The 18,607-nt window shown below is 42.0% G+C and overlaps 2 protein-coding genes across 4 annotated transcripts in view; one reads left to right on the top strand and one right to left on the bottom strand.

Moving 5' to 3' along the window:
• etv6 (ETS variant transcription factor 6) overlaps positions 1 to 5,114 on the bottom strand; it is a 32,566-nt gene extending 27,452 nt beyond the window's left edge. Inside the window, 2 exon segments of the mRNA XM_008315966.3 lie at positions 1,410 to 1,539; positions 4,766 to 5,114. Of these exon segments, the coding sequence (XP_008314188.2) occupies positions 1,410 to 1,539; positions 4,766 to 4,795 (160 nt within the window). The 5' untranslated portion in view covers positions 4,796 to 5,114.
• A 2,270-nt stretch (positions 5,115 to 7,384) lies between these two features.
• LOC103382977 (poly [ADP-ribose] polymerase 12) lies at positions 7,385 to 17,109 on the top strand. 3 transcript variants are annotated; one of them, XM_025057676.1, is made up of 12 exons: positions 7,385 to 7,763; positions 9,145 to 9,283; positions 10,084 to 10,846; positions 10,933 to 10,986; positions 11,073 to 11,199; positions 12,074 to 12,236; positions 12,698 to 12,818; positions 12,904 to 13,000; positions 13,849 to 13,927; positions 14,309 to 14,439; positions 14,957 to 15,108; positions 15,202 to 17,109. In XM_025057676.1, exons 1-12 carry the CDS (start codon positions 7,495 to 7,497, stop codon positions 15,786 to 15,788), a joined length of 2,682 nt encoding a protein of 893 aa, XP_024913444.1. In that variant the 5' UTR covers positions 7,385 to 7,494; the 3' UTR covers positions 15,789 to 17,109. The 3 variants fall into 3 exon arrangements, with proteins under 3 accessions (XP_024913444.1, XP_008314185.1, XP_008314184.1); XM_008315963.2 differs by having other exon boundaries at positions 7,386 to 7,763; positions 12,071 to 12,236; XM_008315962.2 differs by having other exon boundaries at positions 7,386 to 7,763; positions 12,068 to 12,236.
• Positions 17,110 to 18,607: the final 1,498 nt, after the last annotated feature.

Genomic DNA, 18,607 nt, shown 5'->3' with positions numbered 1-18,607 from the left:
GCCGCCCCAAACTCCCCCCGAATCACGACCGCCTGTTTGAAACCAGGTCAAACCGACGCAGGACTTCCACATGTCTGCGGATGTGAGCTGACCCGCCGGTTTCAACCCGACAGGAAACCAAACACGGACCTGCTCAACGTTCTTCCTTTTTTGCAACAATGCAAAAGGGGAAGTGAGCCGAGGGGGTTTCCTGTGCGAGTCATCATCCAGCCTCAGCCGGGTCGGACACGGAAGAAAAACCTGTGCTTCAAACTTGCCAGTGAAAAATAAGAAGTGGTTAAATATTTACAGATGAAGACAAAGACGTGGCTCGTGGTTACTCTTTGAACGTTGGCACCGCTCTGGCCTCTCCTGCTCTGTGATTGGCCCACAGCATCAAACCAGGCCGAGTACACCTTATCCAGGTAGTCAACGTAGTTATCCATTACAGTCCAGCTTCAGTGTTTCCTCACCACGATGAGAAGGTGATGTAGGAACACTGGAAGAACCGCCAGAGAACCGATCGGAATACTGAGGCACAGGCACGGAACCAGGATCAGCAAGGTCTCTGAGACCATGGGGGGGCTGGAGGGGGGGGTTGGACCATGGTATGAAGAAACGCAAAGAACGTAAACAAAAAAAAAATCATTTAGACCAGGGTTGAAAGACAACGTACTGATCGTTTCAACACCTAGTAGGGTTGTGTGTTGGCGAGAATCTGATGATACGAAACGTATCACGATACGGTGGGCAACACTACGATATACTGCAATACTATAGTCACGACGATATATTGAGTGTTTCTTTCCACCAGTGTAACTGTAGTCAAAGTGTCATCAGAGTAAAGACTCGATGAACAAGCGACAGACGAGGGGAGATGCTACGATGCATGAGCCAATCAGCTTGAGGAACAGAAGAGCATGCTCAATGTGTGTGCGATTTCGTCTAAACAAAGCTAACAGCGATCGTTCGCAAATGTGCTTATCTCAAATTCAAAACAAGAATTTTGACATTTTTAAAGCAAAAAAAAAAAAAAAAGAAAATCTGCGATGTTCTGAAGGAGCGAAAGGAGAACCGCGATACAGAGAGGGAACACTGTAACAAAACGATCCCGATGTTTCTCGGTCCACAGTTGGTGACGTTGTCGTCACCTGCAGTTGCTCAATCGTTAGGGACTTAACAACACTCATACACCTCCGGGGGGGGAAGGGGGGGATGGAGGGAGAGGAGGGGGGGGAGTTATGGTGATGGGTCGACATTAAAAGTTTCATTTCCCAGATTGCCACTTGACTCAAACAAAACATTTACAGTGCAAGTACTAAAAACACAGACAGGAATCAAACCACGCCGTTGGAATCAATGTTTGTAGGAGTCACTGCGCCTCTGAGTGTTTCTGTGTGTGTGTGTGTGTGTGTGTGTGTGTGACTCACGCAGGTGCGCAGGCAGCCTGGCAGGCTCGTCCTCCATTCGGCTGGCTGGCCTCGCGGCGGGAGCATGGATGGGGGAGGAAGTGGAGTTTGGCAGTGGGTTCGCGGAAGGACTGAAAGAGCGCCTCTCCAGCTATGAATAGACACAGAGACACAAAGCACAGCTCATAACGGTCCGGAACCCAAACAGCGCCGCGCCGCGCCGCCTCACCTCGCCGTGCACCCACTACAGCCACTGGCCTCAGCCTGTGTGTGTGTGTGTGTGTGTGTGTGTGCGCCCCTCGGTGCATCTCAGGAGCCGGTACACCAGCCTGTCACGGTGTGTAAAACACAGTTTTCCAGATTCCACGCATGCTTCTGCACATGTGTTGCTATGCAGGGCAGTCAAGTCCTACAGTGAGCAGATCACTTTCTGACAAAGCTGCTGAGCCGCTGCCATTGGCTCACATGTGCTCCAAGGGTTTCCTGCCTTTAATCAACAAATTATTAAACAGTGAGGTTTGTTTTTGGAGCCGTCAGTTCAAGGAGAACCACAAAGTGTCTCTAGAACTTAGACCACAGTTCACTTCTGGTGTTCGTACGGTTCATCTGTTTGAAACCAAATCACAATCAAATACGAAGGTAAAACTGAAGTTATCTCCAACGTACAGTAGAGGGTTAGTAATTAGTGCTGAATCATTTAGTTCAGTTCAGAGTGTTCTTTGTTTTAACACCATGAATCATATTTTTCTATCTTTATTGAGATTCGTCTCAAGTCAAAAAACTCATGAGTCAAATGTTTTACTTCATAAAGTGTCTGGGTTTAATAACTTTTAATAAAACTTAAAGGTTTAAGTATATATATATGTATATATGTTTTATATACATATATACATTGATATCTAATTCATTTTTTTTGCTCTGTCACATTTTGTTTGTGCGTTTCCAACCAACAAAAACGAACACATTTTTAACCAAACTTATTGAAACCTGTTAGAGTTATTGAAGCTTAGCAACAGTTTTCGATTCAACTGTTTGTTTGTTTTTTATTTACTCAAACTGAAAGTGCATCTGGATTTCAGTCCAGGTGATGACGGCGACACCACTCGCAGGAGCGTCTCGACGTTTGACACTTACCCTCGAAGTCGAGATCATTACGGGTAGTTTATTATAAACCAAACCTCTGACTAGTTATTGACTGAGTAATAAGTAGAGAGTCTCCGTTGACGACGTTTTTGTTTTGTTTTGTTTTGTTTTTTAAATCTGGGCTAAAGTCAGACTTTTTCCACTTTGCTCTCATTCTCTGTCTGTTTCCTTTCCTGCAGACAGAGGACAGAGCAGGAAACCACCTGAGTTTCAGGAGGAAACAAAGAAGAAGAAGAAGAAGTAGAAGAAGTATTTGGCCCTGTACCGCAGCCAGTATCAGTCTGCCACCGCGACGACTACATACTTTCACTGTACGTACCAGGAACACACTCCAGACAATGACTTTATTCCAGTATTTCCTCCACTGTCAGAGGTGAGAGGCTTCGTTCCTTCTCTCCGAAACTCAACTGTCCAAATAAAGAAAGGCAGCTCCTGCTGTCCGCCGCTCGACCCAGGCCGGACTGGGGTCAGTTTAGTCAGACTAAGCACGGACGGGGAAAGTATTTGGAGCGAAACGTAGCATGAAGGTTAGACTGAGTCCAGTCTGCGGACCACGGAAAACCTCTCTGTGAGAGAAGCTCTGGCCTGCTGCAGTGGTGTAGTGACATCAGACTCAGTAATGAGAAGACCCCCCCCCGACCCCCCTCCCACCTAAACACAACACTATATCTCATTATAAGTCAATAAAGGGTCATATAATCTCTCAGGGTATCAGACTGATCAACAACACAACGTTTCCTTTTAAATGTCAATTTCATTTTTGTTTAAATACCTTTGACAAACAGTCTGAGGTGGAAATGTCGGGGTTAAAGGTCAATTTAAATAACATAAAAGTTCCAGATCGACCAGACTGTCATCCAGGAGAGTTTTTTTTTTTTTTTAGTTCTAGTTCTAGTCAGTTCTAGAACCGGAGAAACTTCCTGGATAAGAGACCTTCACAGTCTTCAGCAGAACCAGTTAAGTCCAGTTGCCTTTTTGATTGAACTGCTTTAGTAAAAGTCATTATAATCTTAACAAGAATACTTTTCAAACTTTTTTATTATTTTTATTTTTGGGCATTGTTGCAATGTCTTAACCAATGAGAGCATTTGGGGCGGGCCTTTGACTGCTGCAGCTCTCACATGAACCGAAACAGACACAGAATTCTCACTTGGACTTGTTTTTTTTGTTTGTTTGTTTTTTGGTTTTTGTTTGTCTTTTAACGACATTTGAACTGCGAGGTTTTGTTTACTTTTCCCCACAGGCCTTAAAGTGTGAAGTGTCACTTAAATGCACCACGCAAAAGCTGTTTTGTGTCATAATATGAAGATTACTGTCCACTTTTGTTTACATGACGTGGTTAAAACAAAGGCCGCAGTTTGATTTAGAGGTTACAGAGCTAGCGCTATCTGTTAGCCTGAATTGAATTCCACGCTGGTTGGACGTCCAAGAACATTGAGTTTACACTGGGTTCGAGCCACAGGGGAACCACATACATGGCGCCTCCAAGAGGCAGCTTGTTGCAGCAGCAACACAATATTTTTCCTCAGTGTGGGATCGATAATGTTCAAATTATTTTTTAGGAATAATAATAATAAAACTGCACCCTCCGGTCGACGGTGGTACTGCATCCTAAACTGCATTCCCTGAGGAGGTGTCTATCATTTATAAACAGTCCAACCGAGTCTTCAGGAAACTGTTAGTATAACATAAACATAAAAGTACTTTAAGTCCGTAGGTTCGTCTTACGCCGCTATTTTTTAAAGCAGGACCTACTGGTCAACAGCTGTACTGCACTTTCACTTTCTAACCAAACCTTCAGTGAACTGAAGTACTTACTTGTCAGAAAGTAAACTTTGAACTCGTGAAATTAACACGCTACAATAGGCTAGGGCTAATTTAAAAATCACCCTGATTTTCATCAGGTGAAAAAAATGGGACAAATTCACTCTTCCTTCAGGTCTTCGTTTTTCTATCATCCAATTCATCGCGTTATTGTCGCACTTTTGTTTATTATTTTCGGTTCACGCGGTGCGGCGGCGGGTACTGAGACGTAGTGCGCGTCACAGTCACGACTTGTTGCCCTCCGCGCGGCGGTGGCGAAGTCAGAGCGTGAAGCAACAGATGAGAAGCAAAACAAAGTGGACGCGTGCGCGTGCGGAGGAGGTGAAGGAGTCGTTGAGGGAGAGCGAGTCCCTGGAGGAGAATAAGGACACAGAAACAAAGAGGAGGTGGCGGGACCGTGGCCGCTTTACCTTTATCGCAGCGGAGGAGGATTCGGACATGGTCTCCGCTCAACTTCTCTCCTTCTTCCACCCACTTCTTCCACTCCGCTCTGCTCCCTCCTCTCGGCTCCTCTGCCCGTGTCCGTGGAAAAGCCGAACAGCGACAGCAGCTGTGGCGGCGGCGCTGCAGCGACTTCGCGCCTTCGTCGCTGTGGGACGAATACTTTCTTTATTTCTTCCTGCGCGTCCGTGTGTCGTCTCCTGCAGCAGCGACAGCTTCATCTGCCGGCCATGGCGCTGCTGTCTGCGCGGAAAACTTCTTTTGTCTCTGCAGCGAGTATTTTCCTTTCACATGTCGGCGGCAGCGCGCTGGTTAATAATCTCTCGCGGTGCGGCGGCGGGTAACACACACTCCCCCCTCTCTCTCTCTCTCTCACTCTCTCTCTCTCTCTCTCTCTCTCTCTTTCTCTCTCTCTCTCTCTCTCTCTCTCCCTCCCTCTCTCTCTCTCTCATTGATCTGGATGTGTGTAAAACGGCGAAATGACGTGGATTCCCAGCATTGAGCCATGCCCCCTTTTAAAGGGAAACCCAAAGCAGGAAATCGCAGCAGGTCTCACTGCAACCTCACACACACACACACCGACACACACTGTATATTCCTATAATAGACATGATGCATTCTATAGCCTCTGTATCCAAATAAAAAAACAAAAACAAACCTCCATCTTTGACGTAAAACTAGAATAACCTTCAGAGTTCCTTGATTGGCTGCAAAATATTTTCGACCAATCATGTTTTAGCATCATCTAGACTTCTGGAAGAGTTTTAAATTTAAATCTCACAGCTATAGTGATGGGGTCACACGGTGGCCGAGTGGTCAGTGCTCTCGCCTGACACCATGGACGTTTTATGTTCGATTCCTGACTGCACAAGGTTCTCTGTGTTGAGTTTAATGTAACCAGATGACGTCAGATTATAAAAGTGCATCGTTATCATTGGCTAACGCCAAACGACACAGTGATGCATCTTGGCCTTAATGGTGTCAGGTCAGGTGACCTTTGTTTGTTTCTTTAGAATATTTAATATGGAAGCTTTGAAAACGGGTGCTTTAAAACTAGCAACAATTGCCCCATAGCGGTTACAATTGCCTCTCTAGAACAGACAGAATTGACTAAGTTGGTAACCACAGCAGACACAATGCCACAGGGTTATGTTTGGTCGGTTTGGTGACTCTCAGCAGTCAGTTCTACGACAAAAATGTTCCTGATTCTTAACCACAAGCCACATGTTTGGAAACCTAAGTTTTTTGTTTTGCAGTCAGTTCTACGACAAAAATGTTCCTTATTCTTAACCACAAGCCACAAAAACCTAAGTTTTTTTTTGTTTTTTTTTAATCTAATATAACCTTTATAACCTTGTCATGTGCCTAGTCAGGTTATTACACTGGAGTTAGAGATAATTACAATAAACAAAGGCCAATTGTTATTAGCATTAGCAGTAGCATTAGCAGTAGTTGTTACCTTAAACATGTCATGTAACGTTAAACCTCTAATTTACGCTAGAGGATTTGTCTAAATTAAAAAAACCTTCCAAGGAACAAAAACTCATGTTATGTTTTACTTTTGCGTCAACGTAGTTTTTCACACTCGATCACAATCAATGTATCACAAAAAAGTAAAAAATGTTATAAAGTATAATGGGCCTGTTTAGTTGAACACGACACCTAAATACTCATGGGAATTGAAGAAAGTTGGCAAAAAGATTTCTTCGACAGTGCTTTCTTATTTTGTGTTTATACTCAGCTGCTGCCACCTAGTGGAAGAGTATTTAATTTTTCTGCTTGTCACTGCTGCATAGAGGAACAAGAACAAATCATTTGCAGTAAATACGTAACAGGTCTCAGCAAGTAGGATTACATTTTAGTCTCAACTGATAGAAAATATCTCAAGATGACGGGTAAAGTGGAAAAAAATATCTCCTACTAAAAAAACTCCAGTTCCTTCCTCAGAGGGGCTAGAATCGACAAACAAGACTAGGATGTATATTTTTTGTGTATCGGTAAGGATTTATTTAGTTTGGAGTGTTTCTGTTCCTGGTCAGTACTTTACTTTTATTAAGAAATGTTAAAATAAAAAAAAGGAGAAAAACAAGGAAATGTTTGACTAAAACCTCTGGGGTTATTTTAGTTTGGAACCAAACTGTCACTTCTCAGTTTGTACGTCATCATTATGACAAGTGTTAGGTTTCGTTTAACTGTGTGTTAGCCCCCTTTCCTGGACGAAAGGAGGTACTGCAAGAAGGTATAATCAACAGATTTTGTATTTTCTTTTGGTTTTTCTTTCCTCATACAAATTTAAACGTGTTTAAAAATACTTTAACAATAACCTAATGTAAATACTGTTTTTTAATATAGCTAATATAGCTAATATACTAAGGAACACGACAAAAATAACTAATATATTTTAATATATAATATTATTTTAATATATATACTAATATATAAAAAATTATGACGACATCATTAATTACAACGAATAAAAAAAATACAATTTGAATCTACATCGTTAGGCGCTTTTTTATTTCGACCCGTTGGGGGTACACTGGCACCCCCTGGTGTGCACATGTGGAATTAGTGCGATATGGTCAGCTAGGAAAATTAAGTTTCGGTTTCCAATCATCAGAAATGAGAGTGAGCTTTTTCCTCCTACCTTAATCACAACGACAAAAAGGGTTCGTTTTTTTCCGTCACTTTAGCAGCGATGGAGACCGAAATACTCAAGTTCATCTGCGCCAACCAGGGAGCAGTAAACACCGAGGAGCTTCTTTATAACGTGGGCTACGATAGCACGTCTGACATTATTTCGAACAAAGACAAGTTTGTTTTGTGTTGTCGGGGTGGACAGCCTAAGGTGGTGGCCAGGACCAGCCTGAGAGTGTGCCGAGAGAAGAACTGTGTGAAGGTCTGCCGGGACCTCCACCTGTGTAAGAACCTCCTCTTCAGTGGGTTTTGCACCTACACCCGAAACAGGTAAAAGTACAGAAGTAAATAAATACATTTACATTGAAATTCAGTGGTGTTAATTTGGCCTGCAATACGGCGTTATAGCCCAGTGGCTCGAATTGTGTGGATAAATAAAGAATAACTTCATTTAGACGTTGATTTGTAGTTTTTTTTTGTTTGTTTGTTTGTTTTGTTTTGTTTTTCACGGGAAACCATCTAAATTTTTCTGCGTAAATCGTTACCGTGCGATGCGTTCAGGTTCCAGGGACTCGCTTGGTTTCTCGAAGACATTTAAACTACGTCAGACCTGTTGCCTATTTCTAATCTGCTTTTGATAATACATATTGGGTTTTTTTTGGTTTTTTGTTTTCTTAATTTATGTGTTCGGTGGTTTGCGTCACTTTTATGTCTCTTTAACTCTTGGACATTTGGGGCGATGCTAGCCGAGGGCTAGTTTTTAAAAGCTGTTATTCGCGACAACCCTGTTGTTAACATTGCTACTCGGTTAGCATACCGTGGCACAACAACTGGTGTCATGTGGCAGTAGTCATAAAGGCAGCTTTTTCTACGTCACACTGTTATAAACAATGCTGAGATAGCAGGGTTGCTAAGTAGCTATAATGTTTGATTAGGGTGTGTACTTGCTCGGGGGAGATTACCAGTCTGAGTTTGTTTTTTTTGGGGGGGGGGGGGGGGGGGGGAGTCGTTTCGCATCATGTTTCCCATTGTTTCCCATTTATTGACTTGTGTCACGAAGTTTTGTGACTTTTAAAATATGGGTCCCCAGAAAAAAAAAACGTTTGGGAAACACAGTATTATTAATAATTAATTTAGATTTATTTTTCATAATGGTGTGACGTAAAGTGCGTTTTTGATTCCAAGTCAGTAAACCAGAGGTCAGAGGTCAACTTTAGATATAAGGTGTCTGTCAGTTGTTGTTTTGGTTTTTTTTTTAAACCTCTGATGTGTTTTGGGTAATGTCTAAAGAGAATTTTTGGCGGGAGTATGTATTTAATCTATCCTAGATTTTTCAACAACGATAAACATTTTCCCAGTTCTCCAGGCCTCTTTGGGGCGGGGGAGTGGGGTGGAGTATTTAATTAAGAGCAAAATAGAAATTCAAATGTGATTTAAATAAAAATGTTGTCCCTCAAAACCAGACTCCACATGGCCTGTCCTGAATCTTTTTCTGTCCTAATTCTTCTTCATTTTAATACAGAACTTCAATGGGTTTTTTTTTATTTATTATTTATTATTAATTTTATTTATTTATTTATTTATTCATTTATTTATTTGTTTGTTTGTTTGTTTTTTTTATTTTTTCTGTTTGTTTTTTTTTTTTTTTTGGAACAAAGTTGAACATATTGGAACATTTACCGTCATGAGCTGATGTTCTTCTCTTGTCCAGCGGGAGACCATGCATCTTCTGCCACGACCTGCACCTCCAGCGGAATGAGGAGATACTGAGGGAGCACGGTCTGGAGACTCTGAGCAGGACGGAGCTGTGCACGCTGCTGCTGCAGTGTGACCACACGCTGCTGCCTTCTGTAAGTCTGGCTCCGCAATTATATTTCCTGTCGGTGACAGGCAGACAGTTTAAGATGATGTTTTCAGTGTGACACTGGTTTCATATTGAATAAATAAGTCATATATGTAGAAACATATATATACATACATATATAAACATACATTTGTAAACACATAAATGTACAGTATATGTTGATATAAGTATAGATAAACATATACAGGTATATACAGTATGTATGTGTATACAGTGGGGTCTCAAGTTACGAGTCTGCAACTTTTGCTAGATTTTCTTCGTGATACGTTCCCCGTGCTCAACCCAGGTCCATTTTTTCAACTCGACACACTGTGGCGCTGTCTCACCCACTCTCCCGCTCTGGGTTATTTTACCCATTTTTATAACAACAATATAAAATGTTCTCTTAATTGTTATTATTTTAAATTATCAATATATTTGTTTTTATTTATATGTTTTTGATGTTTAGATGGGGAAGTCGTTTTAATTTAATTAATTAAAAGTATATTTCTGGGGAGCTGAGAACGAATTATTGGTATTTAGTTATTTTTAATAAAGGGGGGGTACAATCGAGTGCTGTTGTGGAACGGATTAAACCCGTGTCTCGAGGTCCCACTGTATATGAAACATAGAAAAATATATAATATATGTGTACATATATTTATATATATAGTTATAGTTACCATTTAGTAACATATAGTTATAGAAATATTGAGATTATTAACCGGAGAAAACGTTCTTTTTACGGCCGTATGACGTCGTTCGCTGCTCTTGAAGTTGTTCTGTCTTCTATTTCATCCCCGTCAGATTTGTCATGATTACAACAACGGTGACGGGGAATTCGGTCGTTGTAAGGATGGAGATGAGTGCAAAAGGCTGCACGTCTGCGAGCGTTACCTCTCGGGCGACTGCTGTTGCTCCAGGACCCACGATTTCAAAGCTCCACAGCCACAGAGGCGCCTGCAGATGTTCAGCATTCCGGAAACCCTCATTGGCTCTTTGAAGGTGGTTTATGTGAATAAAGATGCCATACGGCTCTCTGAGAGGACGGGCGATGGCCGCGGCAGGAGCAGCCACCAACACCCGCAGCCCCTCATGGCTCTGAGCAACTTAGGTGCGAGCATGGAAAGTGACCTGAATTTCAAACAAAGGGAGTGGTCCAGAGGGAGGCCTAATAATAGGGGCGGTAGGGGCGGCAGGGGCAACAGAGGCAACAGAGGCAACAGGGGCAACAGAGGCCATAGGGGCAACAGAGGAGGCGGAAGAGAACGAAGCAACATGGTGAGGACACTTTCCACCAGCGATATCCTTAGTTCTGTTGATGGCTTGGATCTCTACACTGAAGACGGCCTGGGTGATGACAACAGTCAGCTGGAAGAACCAAACTCCAGCAGCGACGTGGCCTCTGCTGCTGCTGCTGCTGGTGCTACCAATGACGATTCAGGCAGCAACACTGACCATGGAAAATCACAAAACAATCCGAATGAAGCCTCAGCAGCCACCAGGGGGGGAAGCAGGGAAGAGAAAAAACCAAGCCATGATGGCAGACCAAGACCGAGACCTGTTAGAGGTAAACTGGACCTCTGGTAGGACCACAGATAACACTGTCTTTCAGAAAAGAAAAAAAAATCAAAGGGTTCTTCTCTTTTGTTTCAGAGAAAACGGAGATATGTATGTTTTTCATCAAAGGCCACTGTAAACATGACGACGGTGAGTACTGCAGCTCCAGAGTCTGACGTTTGATCGCCTTGAAACAACTGTCACGTTTACTGTCGTTACCGTGGATACATCCTCAGACAAATGCTTCAAAGTTCATGACAAGATGCCGTACCGTTGGGAGGTCAGTGAAGGGGACCAGTGGAAGGCCTTGCCTGATAACGAAGGCATCGAGAAGGACTACTGTGACCCCCAAAAGACGAGCAGGTAACAGCAACTGTGGACAATGACATGCATGGCAGCATGGAGTCAAACTACTGACAGTAGTAGTAGTAGTAGTAGTAGTAGTAGTAGTCGTAGTAGTAGTAGTAGTACATCCCCAAGAAAAACTCCTCTACATTATATTGTTTAATCCAGACAATTCTTAACCTTTTTGACCAAAGGTTCCGTTTGATGAAGTCGGGATTGTTACGATAAAATTCTGTCTTCCTAACTTACTGCTTCAGCTAGGGTAGAGAAGGAGACAGTCTTCTTCTCTGTGTATTGGCGTTTGTTAAAGAGCTAACTGATGCATTGCTGCCACCATGTGGACGAAGGCTGCATTGTAACTGAGCTTCCCCTGGATAACATATCTCTGGTGTCCTCAATCGATAACCTATGCAGCCCTGAAGTCCTTGCAGCCCACAGGTGTGTAACTGAGCTTCCCCTGGATAACATACTGTATCTCTGGTGTTGATAACCTATGCAGCCCTGAAGTCCTTGCAGCCCACAGGTGCAACGTTTTTTGCGGCCCTCTAGGTGGCGCTGGCAGCCCATTTCTGGGCCACGGCCCTATGGTTAAGAATCACTGCTCTAATAAGTGATTTCCAACCACTGTGCTATGGTTTAAGAGATCATCAGTTTTACTGTGGAAAATGATCCCATTTCACTTTTCACTCATTGGTCTGAAAATTATTATTTATTTACCGCAAAAAAATGCCCAGAAAAATCACAAAAGTCACAAAATCCAGGGTTTTGTTGTTTGTTTGTTTTTTCAATCTTGTAATGTACAAAATCCAGGGTTTTGTTGTTTGTTTTTTTCAATCTTGTAATGTCCTGGGGATTTTTTCTTTTTTTTTTTGTTATTATGTTTTAGCAGCAGCAGCAGCAACAGTCAACCTGTGCATTTCTACACTATGACCTGCGGTCAGAACAAAGTGCGACGCCTTTCCACCTGTAACGCCGTGATCGAACCCACCTACATGTACACCACGGAGTGGCTCTGGTACTGGGAGGACGAGAAGTCCCAGTGGAACCTGTACGCTGTGAGTTGTTGGCAGCCACACCTCCGTGAAAGTACAGCAGTTTACTGTGTTTTCTTCCAATTTTCTTCCAGTATCACCAGCGTTTGATTTCCCTTTCCTTTTTGTCAAATCTGCAGAAGTGAGTTCTGTAAATTCAGTGTCATTAGAGCCACTAGTGATGAGTGAGCACCGGTCGTTGGAGTTCAGTTAAACCGCTCAGTGTCTTTTATCTTACTCTAGTGAACACAGTGTACTTTACAGGAACTTTCCAGTCATAACATTGCGTGTTCATCAGGAGGATATTTGTCTTTGTATTCCTATTGGCTGAAGGCCAGTAAAATGAAAGGTTATCACCTTAGAAGGAATGACTGGCGTTTACGATTCCCTGCATTAAATTATGACCTTTAAGGCTAAGCTAAAAAAAAGCTGCTGGAGGTGAAATATATTGAGGGCAACATTTGTCATCTTTGTCTTCATCGTAGTCTGGTGGGAATGGATCCGCCAACATGGACAGCCTCGAGCTGGAGCGCAAATATCTGATCAACGACAAAGACGTCGTAGAATTCTCCGCGGGCTCGCAGTCGTACTCGCTCAGTTTCCAGGGTAAAACAAACTCTACGGCAGTGAGCAGCACGTTGACATAAAACACCGAAGTGGGTTCACAGCTGTGTCTGTTTCCGCTCGCCAGACATGATCCAAACAAACAAGCACTACGGCACCAAGAGGCTGGTGAGGAGACGTCCACTGTTCGTCTCTGTGGAGGACGTTCTGACCCGGAGAGTGAGGTACAAAGTCCAAAACACAGGAGCAGCACTTTGTTGTCATATTTATATTTATTCGTGGGGTACACTTGTCAGACATTATATATATTGTTCATCATTTCATCAGTAATTCCAAAATTTCCAAGTCTCTTTCTTCAATTCCTGACAGTATATTAGTGTTGTGTTCAACTAAACAGGCCCAGGTTTCATAGAGACTAAATCTATTGTGAGTAAATTGTAAACCAGTTTTGTTTGGTGGTGCGCTGCAGGATTTTTCTGATTTTAAAAATTGGTGACGTTGCCCAAAGACAACTGAAAACACTGGTCTACGACTACAAGCTAGGTCAGAATACAAATGTCTTGCATATTATATGTTTTTAAAAATATGAACAGTTAAAACAATTTATACATGGAATTCGTCAAGAAAAGACATCAAAGGCAGAATTCTTGCCTATAGTGATGGGTCTTTCATGTGACGCTGCTCCAGGTCGCAGTTCACATCACAGAGTTGCAGCTTTAATCGTGAACCACTGAACTCCAACGTCACAGTTCAGTCCAGTAACTAGACACGAGGTCCATCCCTCAATATCAACCCTGGATCTAGGACCTGAGAGAGAGCGCCGCCCTCCAGGACACCTGACCAACTATGAAGTGGACTACCTTCCCTTCCAGGCCCTCCTGTACCACAGGATGACTCCTCCAGGGAAGATGTCGTCGTGCTTCGGCTCAGGCAGATTTGACCGGCGAACCACTCGGTCATCAGTGCAACTTTATACAATCATCCGTGTTGTCGTGTTCACTGCTCTGTGTTTGTGTTGTTCAGAGAAAACCAAAAAGAAACATGAACTTATTTACCCTCTCTGTGTCTACAGGAAGCCCCAGGGGAATCTGAATTTCTGCCCCATACCAAATCAATGGGATAAGGCAGAGATTCCTGCAACAGGATTCAAGGTGAATACACTACAGATGGTTGGTTAAAGACTATTACTGCTGTACAGCACATGGTGGATGTAAGAGTTCAGTAACAGTGAATGTAACGGCTGGAAATGACTGAACAGTCGTATATGATTTTGGTGGTTTTCAACCCCAGGGTCGTGGTGCATTTGGTGCTGAGCCACAAAGAAATATTCTTTTAAACAATAAACAGTGTTTGGACCACATCAGTCGTCACAGATGTCAGTAATAAACAGTGTTTGGACCACATCAGTCTGTGTGTCGTCACAGATGTCAGGCAGTTCTCTTTAAAAAAAAGGACAAAGGCTCTAGGCCTTCAAAATAAAAGAATGTTCCATTCACTGTTCTACAGAGTAAATGTCGCTTCTTGTTTCCCAGCGGGTCACCCTGCAGTACCCTTCTGATGAATTTGAGGAGATCGAGACTCTGTTCTGTAAAACCATGAGAGGCTTCGACATCATCAGCATCCAGAGGATTCAGAACAAAACGCTCTGGGAAGCGTTTCACTTGTAAGTCACAAAATTCCATATCCAATATTTGCCAAATATTTTTGAACCTGTGAACTGTATTTTGAAAGTGAACCTTACGTTAGGTAACAAAACAATTTAGAAAAATATATATACCCACACATGCGTGGGTATATTTCTCCAATTATATTTGACATATTTTTATCATATATTTCTTTTATTGTGTACAATATTTTTTATTTCACTTATGTCAGTATTTCCCAAACTTTTTTTCTGGTCTTTTTTTTCACAAACCTTTGCGACCCAAGTCGATAGACATTATTCGTAAACTCCTGGGAACATGATGCGAGAGGACCCCAAGATGACCCACCTGAGGGTCGCGACCCAGTCTTTGGGAAACTGTGTCTTATGTAGTGCAGTTCTACTGGTCTACTTCTAAATTTTGTTGTTTGCGAATACAGTGACAAAGAGACTTGATCCTTGACAAACCTTGAACCTTGACATTCCTTTAGACAAACCTCATTAACCAGCATTAACTACGTAGTATTTTCACCTGAAGGCAGAAGATCCAGATGAAGGTCAAGAACGGTGGACGTTATGTGTCGGAGAAAATGCTTTTCCACGGCACTTACTCCCAACACATAGACTCCATTTGTCACGGCAACTTTGACTGGAGACTGTGCGGAACTCACGGGACCGTTTACGGAAAAGGTACGACGCAGAGATCCTCACTTTGTGTTTTTCTGTGTTTGCATTATCAATAATGTCAAAAACGGGACGTCTTTCATCTTTCCCGAAAATCAGGTAGCTACTTCGCCCGTGACGCCAAGTACTCCCACAGGTTCACCTCCGAGTCTGACACGGTCCGAACCATGTTTGTGGCTCGGGTGCTGGTGGGAGAATACACCAAAGGTTCCTCAGACCTCCTGCGACCTCCTCCCAAGGACGGCGGGGACATAAACCTCTACGACAGCTGTGTGGATGACCCCAAAAACCCGACCATATTTGTTGTGTTTGACAGGCCCCAAGTGTACCCAGAATACCTGCTGCAGTACAGGGAGTCAGGGAGCCCGTCTTATAGCGGCGGTGCAACATTGACAGCTGGTGTAACCCAACCTACCGTGACCACTTCAAGTCAATCACCGTATTACCGTTTAGCTAACCCCGGCAAAACCACATACCAACCTAGCACAACAGCTGCATCCGCAACTGCTCTGTACCACCTCAGTCAGTCCCAGTCCAGTTTTGCGTCCTCTCAACCCGTACCTGCGCGTCAAAGTTCCAGGTCCAGCGTTGTCCAAAATCAGCACAGCCAATCAGCTCCACTCTATAGACCGTCTACCTCAGACCGCTCACTCAAGAAGAGCAACGACTCCTGCGTCATTGCTTAGGAGACGAGGTGGCGTCGCAGGTTGAGGAGATTAATAGACCTTGAATCCTAAGTTAGATGTGCTAACGTGAACTGGGGTTTTGCACTAAATACTTGCTTTCTGCGTGTGGTAAAAAAATTGATGATTATTTTCTGTGAAAAATTGTTGGCGTGGAGGATAGTGAGGGAAATAAAGTCCGTTTGAGACACTTAAATCAGATGCATATTGAAATTATCTGAATGAGTTGGTCTCGTAAAATAGGTTTTTAGGCTGACATGTTAATCACAAATGGACTTTGTCGGGTTGCCATGGTTAAGGAATCGGTTTAACCCATTCACCACCTCTCAACGGCGACCACGAACAGCAACCAAAAACGTAGCTGCTCTTTTAGCCTAGCGCTAAATCAACATAAGCCATATTACATGAACACTCGAGGACGAGAGGTGGGTTGTTATCAGTGACCGTCAGACTTCTGTTCCGTCTACATATTGACGTAAAACTGACGAAGTAAAAAAATGTCACTACAGACCGTTTGTTCGTTCGTTTTTAAGGCAAACAATTTAAACGTTTGTAAACGAAATGGAAAAACTCCGAGGATTGCTAGTTTACATCCAAGCTCTTTTTTTTTTTGTGACTCCTTTTAATCACAGGTGTGTTTCATAATAGTTATTTTATGAAAGTTATTTCTCTAACTAGATCACACAGAATACTAGAAAAAAATATAATAATAATAATAATTTTATCCGGTTATGCGAACTTAAGTTTGAGCTGTTTGTTAAAAATCTGCACTTGCTGCCAGGTGTGATTTTACTGAGAGGATGTGTCAGTGTCAGTGTGGGATAAAGGAATATTCCGTAAAATAAATGACCTTTGTGTTTGATTAACGTGTACTCGTTGTATTACACTCAGGTTATCATCTGCATAAATACGAACAATTGGCAGGTGGAAAAAGGTTACATCGTGTGAAATACTTTTCCTTAACCACTGTATTTTTCTGCACTGACTAGATGATTATTTCATTTGCAAAACCAAAATATACACTTTGTTCTTAAATAACACATTGTTTCTGAAATGATGATAATTGGTGCTTGACCAGTAGAGGGAGACACCATTGGTTTTTTTTCTATTTGATTCAAAAGCAAATCTCAAGAAGGAAATATTTTTTAATGAGACAATCTTTGAATCAAACAAATATCCTCCAGTTTTTGCAGTGTTTTCTGATCATTTATTACCAGCTCTGTATCTGGTAATATATATATGTCAGATCAAAATGTTTGATCTGACATTTTACTGTTGCGCTCCTGCTTTGGTGACTTGACAATAAACACGATTCTATATGTTATGAGTGCTGTGTTGTTTGTATCTCTGCCATTCTCTCTTCTTATTCATTGGAAATACAACGCCACGAGCCGTCGTCATGGGCCTCATAATTAAATGAGCTAATGCAATAAAAGTGATCAATATGGCTGCTGCTGCTTCCTGCTAACATCCGAGTATGAAACCTCGAAGCGTGCACACACAAAAACAAATGAATGAAGCTTAAGATAAATATATGAATATATCACTCTATGAGTGATAGTTAACCTGAATTTATTTTTAATTTATTTCAAAACATGCTAATTGTACATAACATTAGCTTAGGTGTTTATGTATAAATATATGTATATATACATTTATATATGTATGTGTATATATATTCACTTCACTAACTTCATTAACTAATGCAAAGAATTGGTTAATTTGAAATTCCTTTACATATGCACTATATGTATTTATATGTAAATATATATTTATATATGTATGTGTATATATACTTAATTAACTTCATTAACTCACGCAAAGAATGGGTTCATTTGAAATTCCTTTACATATATAGTATATATATTTATATATGTAAATATATATATTTATATATGTATGTGTATATATATTTACTTAATTAACTTCATTAACTCACGCAAAGAATGGGTCCATTTGAAATTCCTTTACATATACAGTATATGTATTTACTGTATATATGTAAATATATATATATATTTATGTATGTATGTGTATATATATTTACTTAATTAACTTCATTAACTCACGCAAAGAATGGGTCCATTTGAAATTCCTTTACATATACAGTATACAGTATGTATGTGTATACGTATATGTAAATATATACATGTGGATATATTTTTTAAAACATATATACATATATTGTCACCCTTTCTTCAGTAAGTGGACTTGAATACTTTGGTCCAAAGAAATGAAGCAGAATACAAAGAAACAGCTCCCCGGGGGTGAAATGGATTTGGCTGTCACTTTCACTGCATCCATTCCTCCTCCTCTTCCTCCTCCTCCTCCTCCTGCTCCTCCTCTTCTCATTATGTGTTTGCGGCCCATTAAGATGAGGCTGTCCTCTGGTAAATGCAGCTGTGCCCTGCAGGAAGCAGTAGCCCACCCAGTGACAGCAAATATCCACTGACATTAAGCAGCCTGAGCAGCCACTTCCTGTCTGGTGTTTGCCTGTGGCGGCTGCTGTGTCCTGCCCTGACTCACTGCCTGCTGTAAGGCCAGTGCTGGTCCACCAGAGCTGCACTGGCCGCCAGGAGCTCTCAGGACTTTTGTTTATCGGAAACGTAGATCCCAGGCATCACATCACAGTTTATGAATTAAAAATGACCTTGTGTTGCTGGTGTCCCTGCCAGTTTTGGTGTCTTCTGCTGAATCACAGTGCTGTGGATCCAGCTGAGGTAAGAATACTGTGGCAGCCAAAGACCATCGGGATGAACGGAAGTGAGTCAGATCTAAATTTGGACTGGAGCAGAAGAAGTCTGCCAGTTTCTGTTTGCAGT

The sequence above is a fragment of the Cynoglossus semilaevis genome, chromosome 8, assembly GCF_000523025.1.
Source record: "Cynoglossus semilaevis isolate Cse_v1.0 chromosome 8, Cse_v1.0, whole genome shotgun sequence".
NCBI classification, from domain to species: domain Eukaryota; kingdom Metazoa; phylum Chordata; class Actinopteri; order Pleuronectiformes; family Cynoglossidae; genus Cynoglossus; species Cynoglossus semilaevis.
This window is presented reverse-complemented; position numbering and strand designations above follow the sequence as displayed.